At 41.3% G+C, this 25,104-nt stretch overlaps 1 protein-coding gene across 1 annotated transcript in view; it reads right to left on the bottom strand.

The window, feature by feature from the left end:
* The window catches only part of LOC146772546 (fibrillin-2-like), a 263,733-nt gene that overhangs the window by 173,139 nt on the left and 65,490 nt on the right, over window positions 1-25,104 (bottom strand). Inside the window, exons 4-6 of the mRNA XM_085638491.1 lie at window positions 16,841-16,939; window positions 8,389-8,484; window positions 5,959-6,054 (exon numbers count right to left, since the gene is read on the bottom strand). Coding sequence (XP_085494617.1) covers window positions 5,959-6,054; window positions 8,389-8,484; window positions 16,841-16,939 — 291 coding nt within the window. The remainder of the gene's footprint in view (window positions 1-5,958; window positions 6,055-8,388; window positions 8,485-16,840; window positions 16,940-25,104) is intronic.

Here is a 25,104-nt window from a genome sequence, read left to right as displayed (position 1 = left end):
ATCTCATACGAAGAAAAAATACTGAAAGCCGCAGAAAAATCCATTGTGTGCCTCTTTCAGAGAAAATGACAAATGCCACCAGTGTGACTTACGTGGGCCCCTCCTGTTAGGTTTCTCAGGCCTGAGGTAGGAGACGCTAAATTCTAACAATATTAGCAAGGCCGATAGGTCTGGTGTTGACTGGCAGCCTTTTGGCTCTGTCAGTGCTGGTTTTGTGGTTATGTTTTGTCACGATTTTCATAAAACATTGTTGCGGTTGAAAAAGCACACATTACCCTTGTACTCCCTGACACTGAAGAGAACTACTTTGTGTGGGCATGTGCTCCTTGTGAAAGGAAAGAATGCTGTCATTCAGAATGAAATCAGATAATGGCAGAAGTGGGTTGATCCTTTGCCCCATGGTCTATGTTGTAGTGGATAAACAAAACATGTGTATGGTACAATAACAGACAATTGGATGAGGAGGGCTGGCTGAAAGACCTTATAAGTAAATATAACGTGTATATCACTTTAGTAAAATCAAAAGGTCTTGGCTTACACCAGACCAAAAACTGACAACAGACACGGCCTGTATAAGTCATGTCCATCACTTGGAATGACCTTTGTTATCCTAAGACATGGCACAAGTCTAGATGAAGGGTTCATTTTAGTGATATTATGGAGTAGACATATAGTAAGGAGCAGGAACAGAATGTCATAGGGACATTTGCTTGATTAAATTTATTAGATGTGTCCATGCAGTAAAGATATTCAACAAACATTTGCGTGTGTCCACAAAGCAATATTTTCAATAAAAAACTATTTTTAGGAACATTTATATGCTGATCCTTTCTTAAGGAAAAGGGCATGATTTATAGTTTGTGGCCAAGGTACTCGCCCATACTTCGAGACAATATCATGTACGGTAATGCCTTCCTGCCTAGATACTCACACTCATGCACATCAACACGTATACACACACACACATATATATATTCACTGAAAAACAAAGGTTAAAGTGACGTTATGCTTAGTTGTTGAAATAATGAAAAAACTATTGTGTAGTTTTCTGAGCTAACCATAACTTGCGCCCCCATGCACTTCTAATGACCTCACATATTACAGCACTCATAACATGCTAAATTACATCACTGATGACATCTCAAATTACATCATTGATATATATATATTTACACACATACATAATGCTATACATAGACCTACGACCGGACCTATCCAGCCAAAATCCAATATAATCCATCACTAAACAATACATCAGACCGTTCAAACATTGCTGGCTACAATGCAGTGCGATTGCCCTCTAAATAATGTGAAATACAACAAAATAAAAAACAACATTGACGCCATCCAGCGAGAATTAAAAAATGGCGAAGGAAAACATATTCAGAAAGTGTTACAGACCCATTCAAATAACAGAAAAAACACACTACACAAATTTACAGTACATAATATACTATTCTTGATGAGCAGAGTGTAAATCAGTTGCTCAGTGAATGATTTGAAATATGAACTCAATCAAGCTGAATCTTTGTACAATATGCACCAAGTTTGACTTCTCCGCACATTCTTCAGGTTGAATGATCCAAGGCGGATCTAAAGAATTACCTCAATGTCTGGATAGGAGTTAGTATGGACTTTTTCTAGTACTATTTGACTTTCGGAGGACCTAATCGGGTGGAACATATCCAGATTTTCTACTAGGATCTTCCAGCTCAGACCCAGAATATATATGTGCTTTCTCTATCTCCCCAAACCATCATACCAACCCATACGTGATATTTACTTTTCAATATATTGTTTATTGTTATATATTTAATATAAATTTATATGTTGAATAGATTTTTTGTTGCTTTTAAGTGTCATAACCTATAGCTGTTACTATTAACAAATTTAATGTTGCTCAATTTATCAACTTGGGAAACACGGAAAGGCAGACTTGGCCTTACTGGGATTCAAAATCATGAAACACACCGAAGAGGAGAGGCAACGTCCCAAAGTTAAATATGTCCACTATTAAATCACCAAGAATCTTGTGAAAGGATGTGGTAAAAAATGCAATGCTTTACTATTCTTTCCAATCCCCTTCATGAACCACAGCTAAAAAGCAAATGCGTTTCTCCCATATACAAAGGACTTCAACAGGGCGTATAATTTATACATGATATCCAGAATGTTTCATTCCTCTTTCTGATGTCATTCACACATCATTTATCATGGTCTTAAATGGTTCTGCTCAGTCTCAATGGAACGCCCCCCAAAATGGTGTGTGATTGCGCCAAGGTTTTGGGAGTTTGTGCAGGGAGTCACACCTTGTAACATGTTGGCTATCTGGATATATTTTATAAAGGAGATTGAAAAGAATAATAAAACAATATATATATTACCACATCCTTACAAGATTTTTGGTGATTTAATAGTGGACTTATTGAACTTAGGGACATTGCCTCTCCACTTCTGTGTTCTTCTAAGTATTGGGGTGATTGGACACCTGACCCAGGGAGGTGGGCAACTGGTTATTCCCCCAAAAAATGGGACTAACTGGTTTGTGCGGTTAAACAATTCCTAACTCTCCTATAGTGGTGTGTGAATTACAAACCTTGACCTGGAGAATACAACAGATGCCAGAGTAAGTTCTTCACATGCAGAGCAATTTTACCAGTGCTGTTTCTGCAAATCCACTCTGTGCTGGAGTGAGCAGTAAGTCTGACCTTGGAATGTTCTTGAAATGTGATGTGTGTTTGTTATGTGAGATGTCCTAGGAATAAAACTTGTATACACATCATATATGAACATAACACATGACCTTTTTACAATAGTGAGAAACTAAAGAAAAGAAACATATACCATCACCCAATAAAGCCATGCGAGGAGAATGGATCCATGATAAAGACAGATATAGCTTTCTGTAATCTAATGATATAGCTATTGCCCACAATGGCTATCCCTCTACCGGCCAGCGATGCACTGAATGGAATTGGGGGTCATAAAAAGTAACAGTTGCTATTTAGCCTTCCACTTTGGCACAGAGAAAATAAAATGGTGATGGCGGAATGCCTGAATTATTCTAAGCCAATGCTAATTACACATGGCTACACTCCAGGCCATTTCTAGCCTACTATGCAACTCTCAATAGAGACCAGTCATATGCAATCAGCCTCGGACCTGCTCCAATAGAATAGTCCAACCTGAATTGTCGGGCTGCCAATCATGCTGGGCTTAGAGTTCCGGGTCTCACTGGTCATGGAGGCAAGTGCAGTAACAGAAAGTGAACAAGGATCTAAGAGTCTTTTTTACTTTCTAAAGTTCCAGCTCCTTACCCTTCCTCTCATCCCCTAGCCTGAAATAAGAGTATTTTTAGTGCCTACGGGTGGGCTAGGGGGTGAACCCTGTAATTGTATTGTGCTTCAAATGAGGCATGATGTCCATACACAACATCAGGTTTATTGGGGAATAGATGTCCACGCCTAGATTCTCACAATTCTGCTGACTTTATTTCTTCACCATTCTCATTCTACACCCATATAGTTTAACAATTTAAAGGAGTTGTGGCCAGCGTCCACTGGCCACTCCTGACTCCTTCTTGACTAGGAAGGTTACATATGACAAGTGCAGCATTATAATGTCACCAAGGACATGCTCTGTTTATAGATTTCACATCTCTTCTCAACGGGAAATATGGGGCCGTCATTTTGAAGAAGGACCAACGTGCTTATTTCTTTTCAGTGTGTGAATTGAAGATTTGCTAAGTTGCATCATTTCCTCCACAGCAAGGATTAATTTGCCTGAAGAACATGGTTTCATTGTACCTAGGACTGAGTGTAATTTTTATAAGGCATGCACACTCTTTTGTAAACCGCGATTATTGTCAATGCCTATGATTTGTCATTTCTATTTTGTTACGCTTCCACTGATCACGTGATTTGTTTCTGGTGGGAGATTTGGTTTGAGCAGAAAATGTCTAGCAGGTGGATGTCTGCCACTCCAGCATGTTGTGTGCTAGGAACATTCACTGGGTGACTTTAAAAACTGTATGGAAAATACACTGGTGATGGCATTTGCAAGACTTTCATTTGCAAAGACATACCTGGGCTCTAATTTCACACAGAATTACAAGTTTGAACCTGCCTGGTCTAGTTCACATCTTCACCCACAATGCAGTACTTCGGATTTTAAGAAAATGGCCACCACCCAACGCACCTGGCACTTCCAGGCTATTAAAATGCTCTTTTTCACATTCAGACAGTATTTACTTGAATTAAGATTAGGAACCTTTTGAACTGTGTTCTCTCTAGGCATGCTTCTCTGTCTGAAATAAAAAATGGAAAGTGTCTCCCTTTTTCTTTTTTGAAGATTATTGAAAATACTTTTCAGCTTTGCTCATGCCCTCGATGAAAAACCACATAGTTCAGTCTTTGTGTAGGAAGGAAGGAGACCACTTAATCACTCTGTTCATCTTAAACTACAAAAACATCCATTGTTTCATCAGTAATCCATGGAGGTTGCGCATGTGTTCTGCAGGTTTTCATTGGCTGCGATTCAAGTGGCCCAGGTCTTAATTGATTACTCCAAGCTGCTCTTGCCCCAGACCCTTTGCATTGCTATGAGACTAAGAGTTAGGAAAAAATGTGTGAGTTCAAGACATAGGAGGAGACAACCCCACTGCAGAGCCGTTTGAAATGCCGCTCCAAGTATTGTAAGCGCAGATGTTTTGTTTCAGTTGTATTGACTGTGAATAGAAGTTGGCTGAACTTCTGTGAAGTAAGAGATTTCAGCAAATCCTGTTGCCTGTGAATTTCTGTTAGTGTTCCGGCAAACCCGACACACGCTAGAATCACACAGTATGATCTGACTTACCCACAGCCTTCTTGAGATAATGACCTATCGAGGAATCTCCTCAATTCTGCAACAGGCAATCTGACTCAGGGTTTGAATTGCTACTTCTAGATGATAGTAAATAAGTGTTGGATGCATTTTAACCACTTGACTTTGTCTGAGGAACACTCCTTTCAAGTACCTTTTAGCTTATCCTTGCCATTACAGAAACACAAATTACTCGGAGACGCAGTTCTGCATGTATGCCAGGACAGGCGAAGTAGAGGTTCTGCCAACTTAAGCTGCATTAAGTCAATGCCCTTTGTCATAACCTAGGGCATCGGAGAAGTGTCAGGTGCACCTTTCCCCTATAATCCTTCTTGGGTTCCGGAGTAGCGTGCTACCTGCCGAAAAGCACTGCAACACCCCATCAGGGGTAGCAAGCACTATATAAATGCAAACCCTTCCCTCTTCTAACCCTCCACTATCCTTTTCAATCCAAATAACTTATTACATGTCCACCGCTCAAATTAATTTCATATTTGCCTATACTAATTCACCACTAATCCTTTTTGGCTTCCGGAGTAGCATGCAACTCGACAAAAAAGTGCTTTGACGCCTCGTCAGGGGGAGTACTATATAAATGCAATTTACAATTACAATTCTCTCAAGCTATCATTGTTCTGCCAAGGCTCCCGAAGCTGACACCACAATCCATGACATTAAAGATGACTTGTTTTGTGATACTCTATCTCCCAAATCAAGATCGTACTCAGGCGTACCAATGGATTTAAAATTGGTCTAATCAGAATTACTTTGCAACAATGTCTTTTGGACCCTGTCTACCGAGGAGCATCGAAAGGCGAGAAAAGCAAAGCACCATTTAAGTGAGATCTTCATATCCTCAGCTCCTATTTTATGCAGTCTTGTTTACTCGTTAGGGTTTTCTGCTTTGCTCTATTTGGAGAAGAATTTTGCTGTAACAAGGAATAACAACAATAGATTGTTCATGTTTGCCAAAGAAATGGCTTTTTTAGTCTGAGGCTAGGCAAGAGCAAGTGAAAATCTGGGAACTATAGAGGTAGTCAATGAAAGAAAATTAAATGACTTTTTCCAGATAATCCAGTCAAGTTCTGAGTGACTTACCTCTTTCACACTGAGGTCCAGTAAACCCGTAGACACAAGCACATCGGTTGGGCCCAATGCAGCGGCCACCATTCTGACACCCGCTTTCACAGACAGCTGTTTAAAAATGGACAAAAAGTGTGTTGATAGAATTTAATAACTTCACAAAACAACAATATGTTGCTACAACTCTACTGAAGCGATATCTAAGTGGCCATATACAAAGAATCGCAACAAAGGTTTGTGAAACAGCACTTTGCCACTGTCTGGGCTGCTACGATTGGGCAGAAATGGAGGACAAAATTATTTGGTTAGATTTTCTATATTCCACTGTAAATTCTATTGAAGTATTATTTTGATCCATTTGAATCAGGACCATTTTTTGTTGGAATCTACAAATTGTGCATATTATTTTGCAAACGCAATAAATCATTAACTAACCAGTGAACGCTGCACCCGCTGAATGGAATATGTCACTTTACTCCGCACGTGTGCCATTACCCCGCATTTTGTACTCTGCAAAATCTTTTACAATGCAGGGCTTTACAATGCATTCCATTACAACACATTGTCCATTATAACACAGTTTACTATTCTAACTCCACCGGAGTGTTGTAATGGGGGATGCGTTGGACTGGCTTGCAGTGTAAAGCTCTGCGTTGTAAATGTTTTTGCGGGGTAATGGACTGCGTTGTAACACAGTCGTTGTAAAGGATGTTTACTGCTGAATTACATAGGTCCCCTTACCCTCACCAACAGTTAAATTGTGAACCAAAGCTTAACATGTTAACTCATATCAGTGCCAAATGTTAGTTGCACCTCGAACAGACACCTTTTTGGAGCTTACAGTAACAAAATTAACATGTAGTATAAAGAATTGGAATTTGAATACACAAACATTGGCAGTAGTGGGCTTGGAAAGCTGCGCCAGACTCACGTTTACAGGCACACCACTGGCAATCACACACCCCTCCACCCCTCTACCCCTTCACCCTGCAGCTACTGCTTTTTAAGTTGGGAAATTTGAGATTCGGATCTGACCAACTAAGCCGCGCGCCTGGCCTGGAGTACCTGTAATGTATCTCCATGGGTAATTTGGAAAACATACGTGTTTTTTTTTTACTTTTCCTGAGATAAATGAGGCATGTGTCACTAATTAATTACCACCAAATGGGGATTGTAGTGGATCTACAAGCCAACATTCATTAGATGCATAATGCAATCTGCCTAATACGTCAGTCATTACATGAAGTAATAGTTTAGATGTAAAATTCATTGGGATTCTAATGTGGCAAGTCTAACTCTTAGGACCCGATAAGGACTTTGGCGGTGCGGCGCCTGGTCAGCTTCACAGCCTAAGCCGTGGTCAGACCGCCCGCCAGATTAGGAGTTTCCTCCTGTCCTGTCTCTTGGGACTTTTTGTTGACGTTCCCACAGCGGTGCCCTGAAAATGTGTCACCGCAATGGGAATGCCAAAAACAGTTCCTGCCCGGCATGGACTTTATAGTCCATGCCGAGCAGAAACTGGTGTGCATGCACACAGGGGGCACATGTTATGCCTCCCCCTGTGTGCATCCACAGGGTGTGAGGCACCAGGGGCCCTGTAGGGCCCTCTTCGTTTCCTCTCCGCCATGGTTTTCATGGCAGTGGAACTGCCATAAAAACTGTGGCGGAGATTAAACTTGTAATATGCTTGGCCGGACCAGAGGGATCCCGCCAAGCATAGTACTGCCTCCTGACCACTGCAACACCGCCAGGGAATGGCGGTTCCCTGGAGGCTGCATCAGGGCTGTGGCAATCCCACTGCCCAACTTATAATAGAGCAGTCGGGAGACCCCCACCGCCGTGCCCCCTCGAGTCTGGAGGTGCGTGGACCGCCAGACTGGTAATTGGGGCCTTAGTGTGCAAGGTTCATCAGTTAATGACCCACATCCCAAACGATCTGACGGGTCTATTAACTGTTATCCATTACTAAATATATCCTGGCATTTAGACGCCATAGAAAATCCCAGAATTATATTTTAAAACAAATATGCCCTCTAATCTACAAATGACTTTAGCATCAATTTGAACCTATCATCAAAAATGTGTGTCAAGGTCAAGGTGACCTCAACCACATGCTGCAGAAGTCCTCAGCATGTACCCTTATTATTCTTACCAGACTGATTCTGAAATGTACGAAGGGCCTGCCCTATGTACAAGTTAAGAGGCAAAAATCAATTTTTATCAGGTCATCTAGATCCAGATGTTTTACGTTTTTTGCCTCAGACTGAGACAACACGCCCTGCCTCCAGATCCGCTGAATGTTTACTCTTGCACAAAGTATTCAGCTTTGGATAGTTTGAGACATAAATAGATGGGACACTTGAAAAATAGGAATTGCATTCTCCAGGTACTAGTAAACATGGATTCTGCTTCCATATAGTGCAACTGAGCATGGCAAAGACTTACGCTGCCCGCAGTGTGTTCCAGTGTATCCCTTCTGGCAGGTGCACGAGTCCTCATTGCAGCTTCCTCCATTCATACATCGTACATTGCAGTTCAGCACTGGGGATGGGAGAAATATAAGGGTCAGAATCTTAACATGTGTAAGCTCCCTGATTAAGAACTCCTTCGCTGAAAACCTACATGTGCGACAAATTCAAAAGAGGCTGTAGGAGGTATATGCTTGAATTGACGTATATCATTGATATGACAGTAAAGCATGATACTTTCTTCTTTGTTATAATTTTTGCATACTCATTATACAACCAAGCCCAAGCCTAGGGTGTTTGTGATTTCCGATCAGCAAATAAGAAAATGTTTAGGAGAAAGGGCTACATACATATGTGCTACACGCTACAAATGAGATGACACATAGGATCAGATAGATACAAGCTTGATGTTCATTCTAATACACATAAAGTAGATCAAGACAATATGTCAAGTTAAAGACACACAATACACCATTTTTTTAAAGACTCGTAATTAAGATCATCAAATAATGAGTTGTATAGAGATGACGGCCATGTTGTCTAGGTAAGACAAATGTCAATTTGAATTCTAAGATTACAATCTTATAGGGAGCAGGTTGACAAACGACGTACACAAATTTGAAACATGCCACCCTATTGCTCAAATAAAAGGAAGACTTTTTCAGACCTGTATCTTGAGTTGTGTCAAAGCAAATTGAAAATTGACTGAACAAGAGTGACTATGATGACTATAAAGGATGACTATATAGTTTTTAATGACTAAATAAGCAAAACAGCTGTGCATGAGAGAGGAATGTGCAGGATACTGCATAAACCACGAAGGCCCAATTTCGAGATGCTGTGTAACTCGAATGGAAACACTCAATCTGCTAAAAGAATGTAGAGTGTCTGGATGAAATACTGGGGAGAATTGATGAATACCAAGGAGACTGGTGCGTGGAATTAACATATCTACTTTTATTTCCACATTTCTAAGGATATCCTCAGCCTCACTATAATTCAAACCTAAACTATAAAAATGCCCCTAGTTTAGTTAATCCCAGGGAAGGGGAAGTAGTAAGCGAGTCATGTTCCAGGACACTCAAAATGGTCCCTTAGACTTCAATTCTAACCCCAACACGATTGTATGACACCTCTACCACTTCAAATATCAACCCTGCATTGATATGAGACCCCAGAATGCCCACTGTGGTTCATGTTCGCATAATGACTCTGAAAAGAGTTATCCATATATGTTCTAGATTCATATGTCACTCACTATGCGCATGTCATTCCATCAGAGGACTGCTTCAACACTTGTCCTGCAGCTAGCTACCAGAATTGAGCAGGTTCTGGGAGAGCAGCAAATTAAGTAATAAGGATTTCTATTAAATTCCACATTTTTTCATCTTATGTTGACAAAATTTAAAGTAGGGAATTAACCAATAAGGAAAACCTATATTTTAAAGAAACCTGTATAAACACAATTATATTATGCTCATAATTGAATCTTTGTGAGTCTGTGGAAATACAAACACCTCAAGTAGTAAATCTACAAATCCTCAATTTGAAGTCTAGATGACTGAGGGTTTTCTCCTGACTCTTGGGTGAAATGCGAAGCGGGAAAATAGATAGAATAAAACAAATAGACTTCATTTTCTGATTTTGGTAAGAACAAGCCCTGGACATCTGGTATCATTATATACCACAAAGTCAACAAATAAAAATGGGAGCATGCAGATTAAATCCAAAATGAAAATTTGATAATCTCAAGGAGCGTGAGGCTTGTTCCAGCGTACGTGAGTTCCATATTGTAGGGGCCACCCACAAGAACGCCTGTACAGTCACATTTGTAATAACCTTTTGAAAATGTAGATGGGCATCCTCGGTCTGTCCAAGACTATAGTTTGCAGTCCACTAAGGGTAGAAATGTATGAGAAGTCCCATGTACCACAAAGGGTACAGCATTCTTGAAGGGTAGGCCTGTGCCCAGCAATCCAGTCTTGATCTGTCTGTGTAAATCTGTTGTATACATTACTGGTTCAGCTCTGCATCCATGCAAGATTATCAGATAACCATTGCCTTTGTCAATGAGATCCATTTAGAATAACTGGATCAGATCATTTTAGAATAATTGCATGTAAATTAGTGTTGTCTGGCTATCCTGACAATCCGGCATGGGTGTAGTCCGTCTGGATGCATGTTGTGTACCCCTGGTATGAATCAAGGCAGAACCAAGAAAACATCTGGAGCACAGTTCTGGAGTTCAAATGAATGAGAATGAAAAATGTTTGTATTTACTGACTATAAAAAACTATCACTGTGGAATCTGGGACTGGCTGTTCCTGCTCGTAATTGGCTAGGGAAGAGAGTGACCAGATGTGGCATACTGTTAGGTTTACCCGCAGCGACAGCACTGTGAAGTTGCTTGCTCCTGACATTCGTACTGAAATCTTCACTCTTGCCAGTAAAAAATGCCCAAAAAATTGTTTTCGTTCGCGGGTCATTTTTAATCCTTTGTGAGGCTTGTCCTTAAGCCAGGTCCTTGTTTGTAGTTGTTAAGCATTGGAAAAGGGCATTCTTGCTTGTCCTGCTTGTCCTCTCATTGACCTAGTATGGCCTTGGCTGACCTTGGTCTGGGGCCGCCTGTCCTTCTCCGATGCCAAACTCAAGCTCATGGTTGTCCAGATCCCCGTCAGCTTCCACAGCAGTGGATTGAAATAATAAAGGATAACAAATGGTAGAGGTGTTCTCCACAACCAGCGAAGCAACGCCTGACCAAACTCCCAATATGGAAACAATTTGGAGTAGATTTACTAAAAACTCATGCGACACAGCGGAGATGCCCAAGTAGCTGCACTCTGTTGCATGAGAGAGCGGGACATATCTGCAAAAAAAATGGTGCTGTCCTGCTCTGCAGAAGGCGGCACACGTACAACATCACAAAAATGTAGATAAATTAAAACATTTCTCCTTTTTAACGCCTGCCTCAAAGAGGCGTTTTTTTGTGCAAAGCCATGTCTACAAATGATACAACTTTTTGTCAACAACCAGGGGTGGTTGAATGGGAATGCCCATGTACCACCCAACGGTACATCTCCTTGGGCTACTGTGCATTACTTCACGGTTGCTTTCCAGTGTAAGTAAAGTTTTGCTCTAGACAGCAAATCCCAAATACGGTATACATCACTTGTGTGATGTAAACCTGGTGGCAAATTGTTAGAAAATCTGCCTCTTTATGACATCTCTCATGAGATAAGCCTTGATATCTTGGACTGTGCCCAGAAAATGCCCCACAAATGTAGATCTATAAAATGTCTATAGTTGTGCCAGGAATGTGTCTTTGTTTGAAATAACACTAAACATGAAGCATGAGTTCATAAAGTCTGAACTAGATATAATGCACCGACATGACACGTTAGCACACTGCTCACGACCACCAGCTCGCTCTTGCAGTGCGGACAGACTTGAAAAACTATCAGTGATAAAATACAGTAGAATCAAATAAGAGGAGAGAAAGGGGCAGCCCTCAAATCCTCTTCTATGGGTGCATTTACCTATTCTTGACTTAACCATATGAGCTCATAGTCAATCAAAGTGCCATAACGGCGTTTACGAAGTGGTGCGTTGTGTGAATGACTTTGGTTCCTTCTTGTAGAAAGTGAATTTGTTTGTATAAACCCAACATTAACCATGCCGCTACTAAGTCGTATACTTTCAATGACCAATGAAAAGTCGTTTTGAAAGACAATATTTAATTTGAGCCGTAAACATCAGGCCAGAGCCAATAGAATGGGGATCCTAGGCTAAGGGTCACCTAGTACATTGAAGTTCATTGATGCTGTAATCTGACAATTGATGAAAATGTCTCAATCATTGGAGTTCTCTGGGCCGAAGATGATATAACAAGGGATATCTGACCAAAATATGCTGGGGGTTGAAATCACTCTTACAACTCTCGTTATAAAGAAACACCATGTGAAACTAGTCAAATGGACTATTATTTCTATGTGAAACCTCATGCACAAAAAAGGTCTTTTAGACATGAACAGACTAGTTTTCGGAATCTATCCTCATTCGCTGCACCTTCATTAGAAACTATTGGTATCCCCTCCATGTACAGGTCACAAGGACCCCAGAGGTTGCAAACTGGATCCTATAGTTATATTGTTCTATATGTTCATTAGTTGTACCCTGAAGAGCAGAGTTGGGCACTTTAACAAATTATTTCGATCAGTTTTGGCCCAAATAATATCTTGAGAGCAGTACAATCTATTCTATGAAAGGACGGGTGTATTTGTAAATGGGATCGATAGTCTTTTGATTACAAACAGTAACATCTTAAACATTTTTAGAATCTAACTGATGTGTTTTACAGAAAGGTGATATACATTGCTATATTGTGAAGAGTAAGAAGCCCGCCACGCTCACTCATTGCTGCTATTATAGTCTTAGAAAAGGTCAGGATGTTGTAAATACTAACAGACCAAGCCACTGCCTTGAAATTGTTTTGGTAACCTGATAAAAGTTATTTCAGTCTACACATTACTTGCAATTTACCTCTACAGTATAGAGATGTGTATGTGTTCTGGGTAGTATTTGTGCCTATTAAGCATTCAAGATTGAAACAGTTGCAAGCAGTTGGAGAATCAATCACTTCACATCCTTATGGTTTGCAGTAGCTATTTAACAGGTTTAGAGATTGCTCATGCTGGGGGAGATCAATGTATCAGTTACCATATCAGGAAGTAACTGGCACAAGTAGGAATGGATCTGCATCCATTTTAAGATCATATTACAAGTGCACTTCAGGGCACACTCTCCCCGTACTCCAGCTATTACAATTAAAAAGTGCTATTTATGGTTCCCAATCTTATGTACAAGAATAGTTGATAATGTGGGTGATGAATCAGTCTGCAGCTAGATAGATGCTAATGAGCAAAGTCCTTCTATGATCACTAATGGAGAACAGATTTCAGCAAATGTTCATTGGGCGCAGATAGAGCATGCTTGTTGCGTTCTGTAAGGCTAACGAAGCAAGGGCGTAATAAGAACGTTATGTGCATCTTTGTTTATCTGTTGCAAGGACACATTTTCCAGCGTCAGCAAAAGAAGATGAGGTGCAGTTGTACTGCCAGCAAAGATGCATCTGCTTTTTCTTTCCAAAACATTGGCTTTGACACATACGCCAGACTGCCTGGTCATGCCTGCTCCAACAATGTCATCCTGTGCAAATCTAGCCAGTAATGGGATTGTCAGTCTCAGTGCCTCATCCTATCGTGATTACTTTTGCGGAACCAGTAACAGCAAAATGTGGACGGATCCAGGGTTCATTCCAAAATGGTCAGAAAAAGGGCAATGTCCAAATAAACAATTCAGTAAAGCAGAGCAAAAGATTCCCTGTTTTGAGGTTCTTTCTTCTCTCCTAGTGGGCCAGGGTTCGTAACGCTTTCATTCTTTTCCATCCTTCCAAATGCCCTAAAGAGCCAGTCCATAACTGAGCATTGGCGGTGGCACTAATGGCCGTAATAATAAGTTGTCACAGGTTGGTGCTATGAGGAGTTGGCGCTGACTGGCAGAGTGAAAAGGAATGGATGCGACATGGGTAGCTATCATTGGGAGGCAATGGGTAGCTATCATTGGGAGGCAATGGGTAGCTATCATTGGGAGGCAATGGGTAGCTATCATTGGGAGGCAATGGGAAGCTACCACTGTTGGGAGTAAGAGGGCCGGTAACTAGTGGGCGGTAGGGAGCTGGAAATGGGGAGGGGGCAGTGTGATAAGCTGTGACTGATTGGTATATAGCACGAGAAGAAATGGTACTGGTGGGTTAGTCTTGTCTATATGTACCCAGAGCATCAAGTTGTTCTGTTGATACGTTGAAGTTTACTATCAAGATGAGCTTAATTGGATATATTTCTGTAATTGGAGTAGCAATGTCATCTCAACAAGTAAACTACAAATATGTATTTTTTCAATATTTTTGTGTGACTTTCATACCAAAGATATCTGCCGTACCACCAGGATAGCGAGGAAAAAAAACGTAGTTCAAAACTATTGAGGCCTAAGTATTGGGGACCAAACTATCATGAAGGTAAACATATATAGGTAAAGTATACGCTCTATGCTTAACATAGATGTGCCATGATGACATATAGATCTTCAAAGTACATAGATGAGGAGCTATGTCATGCTATGTTAAAATATATTTAGTTATTTCATGTATTGTCATGTAATGGAAATTTCGCCTCTCATACTATGACCTAAATCATCTCTTGGCCTTGATAGACATGTAGTAACTGCTAGAGGGACATAGCAAGGGTTTGTGAAAGCAGGTTTAAAGTTTTGCTAAGGAAGAGTGGTGAAGGGAAAGCAAAATACAAAGCATTTAACTTTATGATTCAATATAGCTCCTGGCGGGTTTTACCAATACCAGGCAGAACAATCATACAGTGTTTAACACCGCACAATATGGCAGCCTCTGTGCTACTGGCACACATCCACAGAACAGTCCACAATTATTCACCTGTACAGAAGCAAAGACAAAAACTTCCTGGAATGTTTTATTATGAAAAACAAGAGGAAATTACTACTATCTCTCTTTATTAATACAACATTTTGGGTTTGACTGACTGGGAGCGGCTAAACACATTGCTACAGCGGCTGTCCACCAAACTTGCGGTTCTCCCACCTCACTTTCATGTCATCAGACTAACAGGTTTCAGAATAAAGACCCTCAGCTGCTCTGCCATTGGAAACATGGACCAATATGCCCTAACCATCGCAGAGATGCTGGGTCACAGTGGGAGATAGCCTGCTGAATTTAAGGGACAGTTATGCCTCTCACTTTCCCAGCAGAGGACTCCATGTGCGGGCATGGTGGCACCAGCATGAAAATAGAAAATTGGGTTTGATGCACAGGGCGACAATTCCTTGAACGCCAGGGACATTATTATTTTCTTGTGAAGAAAGAAACGATTAGACTGATATTTACTGCAGAACAAAAAGGAATGGCCAGCGGGCTAAAATAAGACAGATGGTCACCCGCCATTCAGTTTTTCTGAAATCACGTCCGCTGCATTGGCAGGAGATTTTTGGAAATGTTGTCCAACCCAGACAAGCAGGGATCTTTGTGTATGGCAGGCAGTCCTCTGCTAGGAAGGTAGGAATGATGGTCACTGCCAATCTAGTCGCCTAACGAGCTGACCTCTGGGGGTTAAATGAGGCCCAACCTAAAAGCAACTAAATAAATATATGGGTTAACCTGCCATTGTCATAAAGATATTCATCTGATCTATTCCTCTCCTATCCAATGGGCAAGCCCACATAGTTTCACACCCAATGAATGCATAGAAACATACCTAAAGTAGCGCCTTTGGTAAGTATACATTTTTGATGCATTTACTTTGCCCAATGATCAGGTTTTTCACTGCTTCTCAGTTACTTTGGAATATTGTGCAAACCAACCTTTTAGAGACTTCCAATGTTAAGTTATATTCTATTTTTAGAGCATGTTGGCTATGGAGGGCATTTTGGAAGCAAGAGAGGGACTACACTCAGAGTTTGGTTCAACATCTTTTTTGGCTGAAGGTCATGGATGTCGCGTCATCAGAATGTCAAAGCGACTGGAAGGACATCGCTCACACACTGGCCGAGTATGATATCAAAAAAGTCACTTCTAGTCCCACGCTTGGACTCTCCCAAAAGTCTCATTTGTTTTACTGAAAATATAAGGGATTAGCAGAGTCAAACTACAGAAAGTAATCGGGCTGCAACCTCTCTGTATACGTCCCACACAGTTGCTGACTCATGGCCCTTGAAACCATGGATAACAGCGACAGTGTGATGGGTACTGAATGACAAACTCGGGGTAGAAGCTGCTACACCTGCTAACCCTAATTGACACCAAGGGTACAAGTTTGGTGTTTAGGTTTTTCCTGAAGGACAGATGGGATGGAAAGCAACACAAGTTTCGTAGTTGGGATCCCAGGTAGGAGACCTCATGCCCCGTTTCACCGCTCATACTATATATCACAGTATTTACATTTTCAAGAGACAGTCATATTTTTGCAGTTATTTAATCTAAGAATATTATTCATAAGATTTAAATAGTCACCATGGAAGTAAAGAACTTATACGTAAATGTGCAAACACAGGATTCGCAGACCAATAAATCCATCGTCCATTACCAAATAAGTTTACTATTCAGTATCTGGTTCCTCAACTCAAAGTGAGGCTTAACGGGGCAGAAGAAGAAGTCAATATAAACATTAATAGGTAAAAAAAAAGTCCTATTCGAATGGTGCTCAATACAAATATGGATCAGAAATATCCCTGAATGAATCTTACCTTCACCAAATTTGACACATTTATTTACGTGACTACTGAAATTTGCCAATTGTACGTATGAAACAGAGACTTGAATAAAAAAGTAGTAAAATTGAAACTACCTCCGCCGGATCCGCAGGTTGGAGAGAGTTGTCCATTTGAGCATGTGCACATGTTTGGCCGGGAACAGAACCCATCACCACAGGAGTTTCGACAAATTGCTAGGGAAACAAAGAAGATACAGGGGTTGGTTAACATGGCATCAACGAGGCAGGTTTATTCAATCCTGGCAACAAATGATGGTCATGTTGAATCTGGGCTCAAGTAAAAGACTTCTCTAAATGTTGTCTGGTGGGGATCTAGGCAGCTGGTGAGGTGGGCAAATTCTACATTCCAGGCCAGATAAAGAAAAGCCTTTTTTTTACCATGAAAATGTAAAAAGGAATTGAAGACAGAGGGATTGCTTTCAAAAACTTGTAATTGTCATAATACAGGATTGAGACTAATTCTTTTTTATATGTCTCTGGTCAGCTGGCCCCTTTTATTACTTTATTGCAAGATGTAATACAGAAGGAAGAGGCTGCCGGTCTACAGTGTGCGGAAATACAATGGGGCATTTTCTATATCCTCCACAACATCAGTGGAATATAAACCTGACCAGGCATAATAAATTATTGATTTTCAGTCCTAACTATTGGCCCATCATAAACATTTGTCTTATGTTTGGAAGAATGGGACATTTGTGAAGTATCTGCCTTATAAGACAAAAACATAATTTAATGCTACAAAAATCAACACTGAACTGAGAAAAGCAAATATATACGTTTAGTTCACAAATTTTCATCTATACAAAGAGTCTGACCTCAAAAGAACCTCTGTGACACCCATTTTGAACATTTGCATGTCACAATCAAGACTTAACACCTCTCAGGTACCTCAACCATGACAGACTCTCTGCACACAAGGATAGGAGGAGGCAAGGAGTTTGAGAAGGGGGAGTGTGTGCTATGTATGACTGGGGCAAGGCGGGTGTGCTGCATACTATAAACGGGACACAGTATTTTGGTTTAGTGGTACTCTGCTCCTCACAGCTCTCTTGGATGTAAAGAGAAGAACAAGGAGGAAGAAAAAGTAGTGAAAAGGGTGAAAGGTTAGGAAGGGGGGGCATACACCGCAACACAGAGACCCTGCAGGTGTCTAAAATTGAATACTTTTTTTGAGCTTGAGGCACGTTAGAATACTAGGTAGAGAATTGGTGGAGGATCCTCAGAGCAGGAGGATGTGGAGAGGAGCTCTTGTAAGGGTGCATGCCTAGAGGGAGTGAAGGGCAGCGTTGGACGAACACATCTGACAATGTGTGCAACCGTTCTTTTGTTTCCATTGTGGTTTGTAATTGTGATGATTCCATTGTGATTTGTGGGGATAGAAGCAGGGCGCCCAATACAACGAATGATGATCCTTAACCATCATATTGGCCTTCCTTCTTCTTCTTCCATGACAGGTCCAGAATGTGGCGGCCAGGGCCATCTGTTTGGCAGGACCAATGACACACACAACCTATCTTCTGTCTTCCTTACACTGGCTTCCGGTTCGGAAACGAATCCATTTCAAGGCATTGGTTTTGGTTTTTAAAGCCTTTCACAAGATAGGGGGCCCCCTACCTCAGGGAAAGATTTCAACACTATACACCTCAACGTACCTTGAGGTCATCTGCTCAGCTTCTGACCTCTACTCCTAAGGTCTTGCTGTCCCGGGTAGGGGGAAGATCCTTTCAAGTGGTGGCCTCTCGTTTGTGGAACAGTCTTCCTCTCTTTCTTAGACAGGCTCGGACCTCCTCACCTTCAGGAGGAAATTAAAGACTTGGCTTTTCCAACTTTAGGTTCCAGACAGTTTTTTGCATTGGGTGTTTTCTCTGTTAGCTGTTACGTGTTTTTTCTCTTAGCGCCGGGACACTCCTGGGAGTAGCCGTGTGCTTTATAAATACCCCAAAATAATAAAAGATCTGAAGAAATAAAAGAGGCACAGATCTTCTGTTTCTTGCTGCTGTAAGTTTGGGTGCTGGAGACAAGATCGGGACAATGAGGGAGGTTGCAGGAAAACCAACCCAGTCCCTGGAAATATGTGTTGGTGGTGCGCACCGGCAACCACCTGCACACATTTAGTGCTCAATGTAGCAAGTCTTCTTAGGTTCCCAAAGCAAAGGTATTTTACATTGCCCGTGGAAGCTTAAAAACTGGCCCCATTACCATGGTCGCATGATAGCTGAATGCACCATAAATCAAAGTATTAGGTGATTGAAACCACCTGTCCATTGCTTGCATTAGCCTCCAGACTTTTTGTAGCATCAAGAACATTCTTCACTCCTTGACAAGCTTGCACACCACCAATAACACCTTGTTTTTGCAGCATTTATGATGTGATGTCTGTCACTGACTGCCTTAATGTTTTCTTACAACATCTTTGATTCACTAAATGGGAGATGATTAAAGCAGATTTGACAAGCAGCTTGGTGGTCAGGACTGGCATCAGAAAGGAAAGCGATGCCTTCCCACAATTAAAGCAACGCACTAACGGGGCCTCTGGTGAAAGAAATAAAGTTCGCCCTTCTAGCGAAACCTACATCATGAAACATTAGCACCAATAAGGGCTTTGGAATGTCCCTTTGTTTGATGAATTTGGGTTGGATATTGCGACATCGTTTAGTCTTAAACAGTGTCTCACCTTGAGATGTAAATGCACGTGGACTAGATTGGGAAGATCATGAGCCAATCCATAACCTGAGATGGTTTATTACATTAACTGTTCGTAGTTTAAACATAAATATTTGATTTGGGTTACTGAAAGACATATTGGATGTTCACATATTAAGTTCCCCTTGCAGACCCTCATAAACCGTAACTGTAATTCCAAGTGACAACAGGAGCATCCAGTTAGAAGACAGCGATAGATGACAATGAAGGAAATGCTGGTACTGTTGTAAATAACTCTACTGACTCTGAGCACTTGGTAGGTGAGCCTCACCCTAAAGTCTCAGGCCAATGTTCGACAATTGTATAGCATAGATGAGTTAAGCCGAGAACGACCTCTGAAAGGTCAGTGTCGTCGCCTTCTCGGCCATTGTGGTCACCGTAATATCTGTATTGAAGCAAGAGAATTACAGATTATTGGGTGAGTCTAATTAAAGGCACTATCCACTGCAAAAAGTTGGTAGAGTTCATCAATTTCTGATTTATGAAGGAATAGTCCTAGAATCTAGTCTAGAATAAATGTAGCCAACTAAACCGGAGCACTAAATACTATCTTGACCAAAGTGTTAAGGATCTGATTTTAGAGACATCCAAAAAAGAAGTATCTAACATGATATGCAAAACATGTTCAGCTACAAAGGGCAGGAATTTTAGGAAGGCAGTTCCTCAAGTTTTGGCTCAGGCCGGCACTTCCTGATGATGGAGACACATGAGTCAGGACAGGAGTAGATGGGAAGTTATACATAAAAACCGCCCTGGTAAAAATGTCCAAACTATTAACTAGCCCAACACTGCAGGAGGCTGCGACTAGAATGGGACAATAGAGGCTTTGGTTGGGTCACAGTAGTCTATCTTGCACGAACGCAGACTACGGACTGCATTAAACAGGGAAATTGTTGTAGAGGCAGAATGGTCAGGCCAGCCCTGTCTTTTGACACATTTAAACTTTAACCCCAGTTTCAACGACAGCTCGGCCTCACCTTATCACTCTCTCCATCTTACAACTTTGATATCTGTGTCAAAAGGTAGAAAAGGCCAGGCTACTACCAAACTGTGAAGCAGAGTAATAGACATCACTCAGAAAGTAAAGGAAAAACTGGAGGTAGGAATAGGCTCATGAGATAAGGTAGCATGTTCAGCCGCAAAGGAGGATTGTAATCTCTTCGTCTACGGAAGAAATAATTGCAACAAGAAATTTCCTTTTAACACACGGCTTTAAAATCCAAAGTTACTCATTCCAATGAATTAGATTCAAAATATTTTACAACCACAATTTTCATTGATGAAGTTTGCACTTTGAGTCAAGGAAGCAACCTTGGAGGAGTGGGGCTTGGACTGTGGATCTAAAAAAGCGCCCTGGTGCTCTCAAAATCAGGGAGTTTCATAGAGAGGATCTTTGATTCATGGTCTTGTTTGATGGGTGACTAATATAACAAGTTATGGGCAGATTTCAACTAGTCTCGGGGTTGATACCCCGCAGCTGATTCTGCCTATGTATATTGAGTTTGCATATACAATTGACATAAAGTGGCTAACTATGAACAGTGCCTCTCTCATCCCAGAGGATTCTTGAAATACAGATGCTTTGGGCAGAAAGTGTAAAAGGAATGAAACCTAGAAAATTGGGGAAACTAATAAAATTGAGAGGGCTCTCAAGAAGGGCTCAGCAAATAAACACATTGGTGACTAAATTCTAATTCGGTTCACACAATTATACGACAAATTCATTCTCAAAACATTTATATATTTTTGTCATACATAATAATTCTAGCTATCCTGAAATCCAGATGTGATTCTATAATTTGGTGGATCAACACGCCCAACTTGACTGACAACCTTCACCAGACGGGCAACCAGGTAAGTGGAGGCCTGCGACACTGCTTGACAATCCAACTAACTGACATGTGCCTTTGGTTTAATGCACTTTTAATGGTATGTGCTCAGTCAGGAGCATATCTTTGCATATGGTGCACAAGAGGGGAAGCAGACATTTGAGAATGTGGGGGCAGGGTAGCATGAGTAATGTTTGTATAAGGCTTGGCCTGTAAATTAAAGAGGGGTCCTTTGTGCTCCCCTCCAGGGCTCCCATGTCAGAGCCTTGACATGTGAGGCACACCCTCCATTACCTCAGCCTCCACCCCCCTCCCCCACCTCTTGCCCACATGCTAGGATCATGTTCGCCCCCAGACCCCTGTCTCAGCAGTACCCTGCCTGCCTGCCTGCAAATCCCTCTTTTCAGATGTTTGCACCTGTGTAAGCAGAGCTTTCAGAACTTTTTTTAACTTTCAAGCACAGCAAGAGGAACCCATCTTAACCGGCTTTCTAGAAATATTTACCTTATTTGGAGATCAAGGAAAATGAGACCATCTGGAACTTTTTACAATTCTGGGGAAAGCCAGCAGACGTTGCTGGGTGTCACTGACCTCAGAGGCTGCAGTGTGTCGCTGTTCGGTTAGGTATGTGATGTAAGTGCTTCATGGAGGATGGTCCTGTAATGCTGGGTGCACAGAGCTCCCCCTGCAGGGGACATCATGTTCAGTTAGGGACTGATATGTATCTTTTTAGGTCGAGCCTGGGCAGCACATGCACTGCTCTGCGAGGCATGCTGTATTCGAGTATGGACTTGAAGCCCTGCCCACTCTCCGCCCATATTTGTCATTGGCTCGTGTCATTGTCCTTCATAAATGCTGGCTTCTGGTTGATTAATAGGTTTGTTAATCACTCCTTAGTACCGCCTTGTCTACATTTGTAAAATCCCATGAAGACTGGCCCTTTTAGTTGTTGTTACACGGTATGTCTTATTTAGTCTGTAAGCACTATTTTCTTTAATGAGTTTCTCCTACTGCAGGCACAAATGCTTTCCTACAACATTCAGCGCTCCATTCGTGATTTCACTTTCCAAGCCGCCCGGAACAATGAGGGCGCTTCTTCGAAATGAAATAGGTCTCGCATTTGCAAAAGTTTAAGCTATATGCATTGTAAATGACAATGCCTTTTATTTATGTGTTAATTATCAAAACAGATAAATAAAAGGCACTGTCATTTACAATGCCAATAGCTTAAACTCTTGCAAATGCGAGACCTATTGCAGTGCAAATGCTTGTTTATAAGTTGTAATTGTTCTTTTTCAAAAGCACACCTAACGCAAAGGTGGTGGCCCACTTATTCACTTGGTCAGTTACAGTTACCAGAAGAGGAAACTGTGCACATCCATTTCCACAACATATTTGGATTTCACAAAGCCCAAAAGCTGATTTAGATACCAGCGGTGATCAACATGGACATCTTGGACAAGGGAGGCATGACTCTGCCCATCCCGCGTTTAACTGTCCGTGCATTAAAAGTTAAATGCTGCACTGGTAGCTTGTCTGTGGCAAAATTGCAGACAGAAATAAAGACCAGGCAGACCGCCATATTGTGGGGACTGGTTATGCATTTTTTAGGAAGTCAATTTTACCAGACGGCATCTACCATCCAAGGACTGGTTGACACCGGGAGGGAAAATCTGCATCAGAAGGCCAGCCCTACATCTGCCTGGCATGAATTTGATGAAGAAGAACCGCATGATTTACATGACCATGGGCCATATGTAGGAAGCCAAATTGCGATCGCAAATGCTAAAATTTGCAGAATTTCAGCGTTTGCGATCGCAATTTGGGCAGTGCGCTATGTAGCAAACAACAACCCACACGCAAAATAAGGAATCGCAAAATTTGCGATTCCTTATTTTGCAAAGGCATTTAAGGAATCCCAAATTGCAATTCGTTAAATGCATTGTAGGAAGCACCCAAGTTGTGCGATTTTGGCTTAAGGAATCGCAAATTACCACCAACTTTAGGTTGGTGGCAATTTGCGATTTCTTTGAAAAATGCACTTTTTTGCATTTTTCAAAGTGCCATGTGGCGCGCATACATGCCCTTAGCGCATGTATGTGCGCCACGTGTGCACACATGTTTATTTCAGGGGTGCAAAAGGGTGTCCTATTGACACCCTTGCAACCTTGAAATTGCATTCTCAATTTACGATTCTCTAATTGAGAATCGCAAATTGAAAGTGTCTTCCCATTCATTCCTATGGGCTTTCTAGCCCATAGGAATGAATGGCAAGGTATTCCTTATTTGCGAATCTCAATTTGCGATTCGCAAATAAGGAATATATGGGACTCGCAAAATATTTTGCTAATCCTACCTACATTGCGTTTTGTGATTCTCTAATTGCGATTCCCTAAAAATCAAAATTTGAGAATCGCAAAACACGTTTTACCTACATATGGCCCCATGTTCTTCACAAGTTTCAAGTATATTGCTTATAATGATTATTCTGGATTGACATGACCTAAAAAGCATATCCCTTGAAGCCACTAACCTCTGCAAACCTAAACAAACAGAAGGGCTCCACAAATTTTCAGAAAGGGACGCAAGCCCATCTACCTAGGCATATCCCTGCACTCAGCTTAAGATATGAAAAAATACAACATGGAGTCTGCGGTTCCAAGTTCTGCTCCCATCTCAAACATTCTCAAAGAATATCTGGGCTTGTAACAGAACCCAGCTTTGCAGGTTTCCCATCCATACAGGCACCTGTCAGATCACAGACCAATCAAACCTCCTACTTTCACACTGTCCCCTCTGCTCTACAATTATGAAATTCATGTCATCACCCATTTTAGAGCAGAACTTTGGGTGAAGACAAAGAAAATTAGCTCTGACCATAAAGCCCTGTACATCGGAACAACATCAATGGAACCAGGTTCCATCGATAATGAGACACAGTTCCTCCGCCTGCTCATCATACGAAAGGCCTGCTCGGGTACCTCTCCATTATGATACAAAAACACAATACTCAGCCTCATGCATCAACCCAAAATCCAGTCGGTAAAATACCGATTCGGTAATAGCTCCCGGTATTAAGTAAAAAATACCCAATCCCAATGCATCAACCCAAAAGCAGAAATCGCTATTTAAGGAATCCTTAAATAGCGATTCTTTAAATAGGGATTCCTTAAATACCGATTCCTTAAATAGCGATTGCATTTAAGGAATCCCAAAGTGAGATTCCTTAAATGCAATGCATCAAAGTTAAAAAATTAGCGATTTCGCTAATAGGGGGAGCAAATTACCATGAAGATGAACTGCATGGTAATTTGCAAAAACTTTGAAAAATGCACTTTTGTGCATTTTTCAAAGTTTCATGTTGCGCACACACATGCCCTTAGAGCATGTGTGTGTGCAACATATGTGCACATATCATTTTCAGGGGTGCAACAGGGTGTCCTTTTGACACCCTGGCACCCTTGAAAGTGCTCCCGCTATTAGCGATTCGGTAATACCGAATCGCTAATACAGACTGGCTTTACATTCATTCCTATGGGCCTCCAAGCCCATAGGAATGAATGGGTAGGTATTCCTTATTACCGATTCGGTATTACCGATTCGGTAATAAGGAATATTAAGGAATCGCTATTTGAATAGCGATTCCTACATGCATAGCCTTTTGCTATTCCTTATTAGCGATTCCTTATTTTTCGCTAATAAGGAATCGCAAATGGCATTGTTGATGCATAGGCCCCACTGTCTTTAAAATCCACATATTGTAAGGCATTAAATGCAACACAAGTTTGAAGGATTTTGGACCGCTCA

The sequence above is a fragment of the Triturus cristatus genome, chromosome 12 (assembly GCF_964204655.1).
Source record: "Triturus cristatus chromosome 12, aTriCri1.1, whole genome shotgun sequence".
Taxonomy (NCBI): domain Eukaryota; kingdom Metazoa; phylum Chordata; class Amphibia; order Caudata; family Salamandridae; genus Triturus; species Triturus cristatus.
The sequence above is the reverse complement of the archived record's forward strand: the minus strand, read 5'-3'. Positions and strand labels throughout refer to the sequence as shown.